Here is a 7,707-nt window from a genome sequence, read left to right on the forward strand (position 1 = left end):
TATATGGGGTGCAGTAAGTCCTGACTGGAATCTTACCTGGGGGGGAGAAAAATGTCTCGCCTCGATGCTAAAAAGCCCTCATTGTGTACCAGCGAACCTTTGACTAAGGAAGCCATTAGCTGTGTTCTGTCTGTGTTCAGTGAAATCGCCAAGTCTTGCTATGGCCCCACAGGTAGGTTTAAACAGCTCCACAATGGTATGGGAGGATATGTCCGCACCACATCACAGTCATCCGCGTTGCTCGCTGGCCTCTGCGTCACCCACCCAATGCTAAAACTTCTGACAGCCTCTGTGCAGAGTCACCTCTCCCGTTTCAGCGACTGCGGCTTATTCACGGCCATTCTCTGCTGCAGCCTGCTTGAAAAAATCAGAGCCTTGAACGTTGCTCCATGCACTTCCATTAAAATCTGCCAGCACCTTTTGAGCCTGTGCACCGACTATCTCTCATCCGAAGCATGCGGCTGTAGAGTGCCGGTGGATTTCGGCAGCTCCAAGATCCCTCTCGGTTTGGTGCGCAGTGTGCTGACCAGCAAACGGGCCTGCATGCTTAGCAGGTGTGAGGCAAATCATATCAGCACTCTGGTGCTGAAGGCCTTTGTGTTGAGCATCAGCCCACAAAACACGGAGACCAGCGTTGCCTTCGGGAAATGTCTTTATATACCTGTGAAAGATAGGAGAGCTATGGATTCTGCGGTCTATCCTGGACTTCTAATTGAAACACCCGACTTGAATCTGACCACAGAGCTTCCTGTCAGAACGGCTGCTTCGTGCGCAATCAAGATGGCGCTTTTCTCTCTGTCCCTATCAGGAGACTTGTCTGACACGGGAGAAGGAACCATCTTTGTCCATCAAAGAATGTTTCTGGAAGCAGAGGTCTTAGGCCAGTTGCTGAATTTAGGCAGGCAAATGGTAGACGATGGTGTGAGCCTTGTGGTGTGCCAAAAAGTTATCCACCCAGCCCTGAAGCAGTACTTGAAGGAGAAACATGTTGTGGCTGTAGAAAGAGTTGGGGCGGCAATGATGGAGCCGCTGAAGCAAATAACAGGTAACGAGCAGATTTTTGTTCTTTCCTAATCATGTGAAAGGGGATGCGGGTGGCGCTGTGGTTTAAACCACTGAGCCTAGGGCTTGCCGATCAGAAGGTCGGAAGTTAGAATCCTCGCAACGGGGTGAGCTCCCGTTGCTCGATCCCTGCTTCTGCCAAGCTAGCAGTTTGAAAGTACGTCAAAGTGCAAGTAGATAAATAGGTACCACTCCGGCGGGAAGGTAAACGGCATTTCTGTGCGCTGCTCTGGTTCACCAGAAGTGGCTTAGTCATGCTGGCCACATGACCCGGAAGCTGTACACCGGCTCCCTCGGCCAATAAAGCGAGATGAGCGCCGCAACCCCAGAGTCGGTCACGACTGGACCTAATGGTCAGGGGTCCCTTTACCTTTACCTTTATTCATGTGAAAATGCCAAAATGAAGACTTTAAAAAGAGTTTTCGATCTTGAAATGTTCACGATGTGCTTCTCGGGGAAGAGTAATGCCATAAGCAGTATTCTCGCTCGTGACAATTCCTCCGATGTGCTACTTTCCACCCCCATGTTTTGGTTCGTTAATGAGGGTGCGCTGTTCAAATATAGTCCATTTAGCTAATGGTTCACGTGGCTCTTCATTGGCTCTGCTGATGCAACCCAACTACGACAATGCATATAAATTTAATAGCAATAAGAATAAACAGTGATGATGCAACCCAGTTTTTGTAGAATCTGGCTAGGCTATCAAAGGTGAGCAGGCGTTCAGCCTCCGAGAGAACTTGCTTGCATTATCCATTTCCCTTTTGTACCTGAACTCGCCAGCGGGGTAGTTTTCATGTAGCAAACCTACGTCTAGCCCCGTGGTTCCCAACGTGGGGCACACACCCCACAGAAGGGCAATTTGATTTTTAAGGGTGGCAATTAGGAAGCTTGTTTAGACCAAGATAATGGACTTTTAGGCTTCCTGCACGTGAATAGAAGTTCACTTTTTGAATAATGATAATTATGTCACGGGGGGAGTGGAGCATCAGGATTTTAGAGATGCTTAGCTGGGGCTTGGCCAAAAAAAGGTTGGGAACCACTGGTCTAGACTTAAGAGGGCACATGGTGGTGCATATAACTGACAGCAACATTTTTCAGCCCAGCTCTCTGGGCAACCTGGTGGGCAGAGGAACTAATGTGAATGTTACCTTTCATCCAGCAGGCTAGTTTCTAAAAACTCCTCTCCTCCAAGCAGGCGAGCAAGAGCCCTCACTGGAATTCAAGGATTTTTTATTTTTTATTATGATTAATTTTTTAAGTCGCTTTATTTAGCCCAGGGCAACTCAAAACAACTTACAACCAGACAAAAAAAAAAAGCCCCAGACAATGAACCCGACTTAGATGCATTGAAACCAAGTGGGAAGAGAAACGCATCTTAGCTTGGCAAAAACACTGAGGTTTCCATGCAGGACAAATGAGGGGGATGGCCTGGGGAGAGGGAGGCAGAAGGGGGCATGACCTCTGGGAAAGTCCTGAGGGCTAGATGAGAGATGGAGGCCTGCATGCCCCCGGCCTGAAGTTCCTCATCCCTGGGCTAGAACCCAGGGGAAGAAGACTAAGAATTAGAGGACCATATAGAAAATGATAGCGACGTAGGTGGCGCTGTGGGTTAAACCACAGAGCCTAGGACTTGCCGATCAGAAGGTCGGCAGTTCGAATCCCCGCGACGGGGTGAGCGCCCGTTGCTCGGTCCCTGCTCCTGCCAACCTAGCAGTTCGAAAGCACGTCAAAGTGCAAGTAGATAAATAGGTACCGCTCTGGCGGGAAGGTAAATGGCATTTCCGTGCACTGCTCTGGTTCGCCAGAAGTGGCTTAGTCATGCTGGCCACATGACCCGGAAGCTGTACGCCGGCTCCCTCGGCCAATAAAGCAAGATGAGCACCGCAACCCCAGAGTCGGTCACGACTGGACCTAATGGTCAGGGGTCCCTTTACCTTTACCTTTTATAGAAAATGATATGAGCCCACCCCTACATTTTGAAATAAGTTTGTGCCTGGCGCCTCAAGGTGTCTAATGAAGGCGCCAGCCAAACCTACCTTGGGAGAGCCTTCTGCAAACAGGGAGCCACTGCAGAAAAGTTCACTTCGGTTCCATGCAACGCTACGCGCAATGTTTGTGAAATAATGCCATGCTGTGACTTCTCCTCGTTTGAACAGGTTCTCAGCCGATGCCTTCTTTGCAATTTCTGTCCCCTGCTTGCTATGGCCGCCTGAAGGACTTGCGGGCCGAGTCGTTTGCTTCAAAACGGTTCTTGCATCTAATCCCTGACGACCCGGTTGTCTGCAGCTTGGTGCTCTGTAGCAGGAACGAGACTGCATGGGAGGAGCTGAGGGTAGGTGTAATCTCTCTAAATATCGGCTGTGATGCCTATTCTTGGAGAAGCATTGAGGGGACGAATCATTAATAGTTTGTGGAAATCTGCCAGTCCACCACTGCTTACGCTAACTGAGGAGGCAGTTTGCAAGAGTAGTGACCTTATGCCAGGCTTCCTCAACCTCTGCCCGCCAAATGTTTTGAGACTACAGTTCCCATCATCCCTGACCACTGGTCCTGCTAGCTAAGGATCATGGGAGTTGTAGGCCAAAAACATCTGGAGGGCTGAGGTTGAGGAAGCCTGCCTTATGCTATCAGGATTGCGTTTACGAGTGAGGTCTCTTGAGCTAATTCGCGTAGGTAGCAAAATCGGCTGCAGCTGAGCGAGACCTTTCACCTAAATCAGCCTTCCCCAATGTGTTGCTTCCCAGTTGTGGTTGGTCTTGGGTTCAAGTCTCTGCTCAGCTGGTGACGTGAGCGAGTTAGGACTTCGCAGCCTCAATCAGCTCACACGGTTGCTGTGGACAGAACGGGATAAGCCTTACGTCCGCTACACAGAGCTCCTTGAGGGAATGTGGCGTATGCAGATACAATGAGCGAATGGCTTTTTGTTTTAGATGGGTTGCATAAGGAGACCTCCACTTTAAAACCATTTCTTTATTTCACCTGGATTTTTCTTCCTCGGCTTAAAGAACAATAACAACAGAAAGTCCTTTGCTTCTTTCCTAGCTGGCTTGTCAAACGGCGGAGCATGTTTTGCAATTAACTGTCTCCGACCCCTGGGTACTGTTAGGTGGTGGCTGTACAGAAACTCATTTGTCGTCCTACGTAAGGCACAAGGTATGCTGAGATCCGCGTGGCTTTTTAAAGCCGTTTAATGCACTTAAATCCACTCAGAGCATTGAGGGTTATTGGTTTATTGGCGGAGGTGAAACACCTTTCCGAGGCTCTAAATGCCTGTGATTCTTAAAACCCTGTATGGTTTGGAGATTTTGTTGCTGCTGCTGATGTTGTCTAAATCCAAAACAGCATAGGCGGGCTCCCAGGAAGGGTGAAGCGAAGGAAGATGCTCTCTCCTTCCTTCTTTATTCTCTTGTCAGCTCAAAATTGCCTCCCACATGGAGAAAACTCCAGCACAAAAACCTTCCCAAGTTGTTTTTATCCCCTGCTGAGAAGTAGGGGAGAGGAAGGCATACAACTTCCCCCACCTCTGCCGTGCTTGGGAAGGGTAATTTTGGTCTGGAAAATGACGAGAGAGAAAAGCAGGGTCTCCCCCGCCTTGCAGATATCTTCTCCGATGAGCATGACTGGACTACAAAGCATCACAGATACCTGTGTGTTACTGAGTAGTCTGAGCCATAGCGTCCTCAAGCCTGTACTGCTCTTTTTTGAAAAAAGTAAACGCACAAGCACTTCTTAAAATCTTATCCGATCAGCGCATTCTAGTGAAAGGCCTCAGCCTCATTTACTCTCCTATCTATTTCGTTCCTTCTTCAGTATTGCGTAAATGGCTATTTGAAAAATTCTTTTCCTGCTGTAAATTGAAACTGTGGAGTGAGATATTTGTTCATCACTTATCTGATGTTTAGTGTATGAAAGCAGTCTGAGTAATAAAATTAATCCATTAGTTGTATTATTACGATGATCATTAATAATAATAATGCAGAATGAACCCTGAGTAGTAGCTATTATTATTATTATTATTATTATTATTATTATTATTATTATTATTATTATTCCCTGCCCTGGGTTTCCCCAGCCACTCTGGGCAGCTCTCAACAGAATATTAAAACATGTTAAAAATCAAACATTACAAACTTCCCTAAACAGGGCTGCCTTCAGATGTCTTCTAAAAGTCAGATGGTTGTTTAGTTCCTTGACATCTGATGGGAGGTTGTTCCACAGGGCGGGCGCCACCACCGAGAAGGCCCTCTGCCTAGTTCCCTGTAACCTCACTTCTTGCAGTGAGGGAACTGCCAGAAGGCCCTCGGAGCTGGACCTCAGTGTCCAGGCTGAATGATGGGGGTAGAGACCCTCCTTCGGGTATACTGGGCCGAGGCCGCTTAGGGCTTTAAAGGTCAATGCTAACACTTTGAATTGTGCTCGGAAACGCACTGAGAGCCAATGAAGAACCTTTAGGACTGATGTTATATGGTCCCGGTGGCCACTCCCAATGGCGAAGGTGGTTTTGTTAGATTGCAAACCACCTAAGTCGCCTGCTGCTGAGCACACGATCTTTAATAGTTTGGATCCAGACTTAATCATACGCAGAGTAAATTGTAAATTTAAAATAATACAGAAAGAGGAAGAATAAATAATCATTAAACTGTCATGACAGACTTAGTTCCCATTGATTTCATTAGGTTTACTTTGAGTATGACTAAGTCTGGAACCACCCCAGTGACATTTACTAATAAATAAAAGGAGTGGAATTGTAATTAACATTGTTTTCCAGGCAAAATATTAATTTAAGACACTTGCTTTCTAAAAATAATGCTATTGTTGCTTTGGTTCCTCTGGCTCAAACCCTATATGGAGGCTGTAATCCTATGCTCAGTTTCCTGAGAGTAATACAGCAAGACTTACCTCCAAGTAAACAGCGCATAGGATTGCTCTGCACGTTGAATATCTTTGTTTTGTATCTTAATCATAACATACTAGGAAATAGTTTTCTCAACCCCATCCCCTTCCTATTTTAGAGTTGCGCTGTGACATCCAGCACCTTGGAAAATTTGTGCTGCTCTCGGGCAGAGTTCCAGTTGGTGGCCGATTCCTTTTGCGGCTCGCTAGAATCTGTGTCTCGCTGCCTAGAGCATGATGGCGGCGACGCTCTCACCGATACGAAATGGGGACATTTTTGGAGCATTCTACCTGATCTTCCTAGCGGGTCCGATTGGTCTGACGTAGTTCAGAGGTGCGGCTGCGGCCTTTGTGGCCCCCAGCAAGGTCTCAATTGGAAGATTCTGCAGTGCCATTCTCATCCTTTCCCCCCGCAAAGTTGCGTTGGCGAGTCTTCCGTAACCTCCGCCGACAGTCTCATTCTGGACTGCTTTGCGGCGAAAAGGAATGGCCTACAAGTCGCCGTCGAGACGGCCAGTCTGCTTTTAGATCTGTCCTATATCGTGGAAGATCGTAATTAGGTTTTGTTTGCAAGTGTTTCTGCGTTCCACATGTGTGCTGCCATTTAGTGCCCCCCCCCCATCCCATCACGTCTCCTTGCTCCCACTGAAAAACCTCTTGAAGGACCTGTCCGGAAGAAGCATTCGACTTTGCACAAGGAGCTGCAGTTGGAAAAGTACGCCAGCTCCTCCCACACACCTGAAGGCTCTTTGCACATGCACAAGATCTCATTGGGATCCCTGCCTCCATCCTTGGGATGGCTGCTTTCAAAAATGGGAACAGACGGCTGCAAAAATTGGAACATGTATTTTTTCCTTTTGGAAAAACAAATAAATCCCTATTTAATAAATACATCGTAATAAAACCTTTCTCTAGGAAGTATTACTGACTGATGGGCCAGCGGTCCAATGGTGGCAGTTAATGGAGGTTGGTTACCTTACTTGGCTGATAAAATAACAGCTTAAAAACATCTGATGGGTTAGTCATGTATTAAAAGCAGGTTACAAAATGTGTCGCACGCGATGTCAGCTGTAGAATTCCTGTATCACATGGCAGCTCGAAGCATCGGATGAATCTATAAAGCCAATATTAGTAAGGGGATGCTTCAATTCTGCTATAATTGTCCTCCATTTCCTCACCTCCCCCTCCCTTGTACACCCCTCCCAATCTGCTCTGGAGGGTCCCACACACGGGCTGCAGGGAACAAGAAAGAGAAAGGAATTTCCGTCAAAGGCATGGAGGTCTGTTGAGCAAGTGGAGCTGGAGTTTTGTACACAACCCCAAATCTCTTTTCAGGCCTAATTCATGATGCAAACATCTAGCTTTTCCTGATGTCGTTTATGTTTGATGGTTATATTTTGTCAATAAAAATGACATCTCTTCTTCTACTTGCTGCTGTTATGAATTTCTTTGGAGGCCACTATGGATGGTTTCCTTACTAGAAATTAAGAATAAATCTTGTGTTTGTGTGTGTGTTCCTTATAGACTTTTGAATTGGCCATTTTGAATCCAGCTGTATGGTTGAAGATGGGTTCAGAAGTAGTAACCCCATATATTATGTTAATTTCCTCAGATAATTATCCCCATAGCTGAAACTTAGATTTCGAAAACACGATTCACCAGTTGAAGGCCGCAGTTGTACAGTCCACAATTAAAATACCTAAATGACATCCATGATATTGCAGGAAAAATAGAAGTCTGGGAACATAACCC

The 7,707-nt window shown here is 46.7% G+C and overlaps 1 protein-coding gene across 2 annotated transcripts; it reads left to right on the forward strand.

The window, feature by feature from the left end:
* Nucleotides 1–43: 43 nt before the first annotated feature.
* Nucleotides 44–7,381, forward strand: MKKS (MKKS centrosomal shuttling protein). Of its 2 annotated transcripts, XM_081906289.1 has the most exons (4): nucleotides 44–1,045; nucleotides 3,219–3,394; nucleotides 4,105–4,215; nucleotides 6,075–7,381. In XM_081906289.1, exons 1-4 carry the CDS (start codon nucleotides 52–54, stop codon nucleotides 6,513–6,515), a joined length of 1,722 nt encoding a protein of 573 aa, XP_081762415.1. In that variant the 5' UTR covers nucleotides 44–51; the 3' UTR covers nucleotides 6,516–7,381. The 2 variants fall into 2 exon arrangements, with proteins under 2 accessions (XP_081762415.1, XP_081762416.1); XM_081906290.1 differs by lacking the exon at nucleotides 4,105–4,215.
* Nucleotides 7,382–7,707: the final 326 nt, after the last annotated feature.

Source organism: Podarcis melisellensis (assembly GCF_964234715.1).
Source record: "Podarcis melisellensis genome assembly, chromosome: 3".
Classification (NCBI taxonomy): domain Eukaryota; kingdom Metazoa; phylum Chordata; class Lepidosauria; order Squamata; family Lacertidae; genus Podarcis; species Podarcis melisellensis.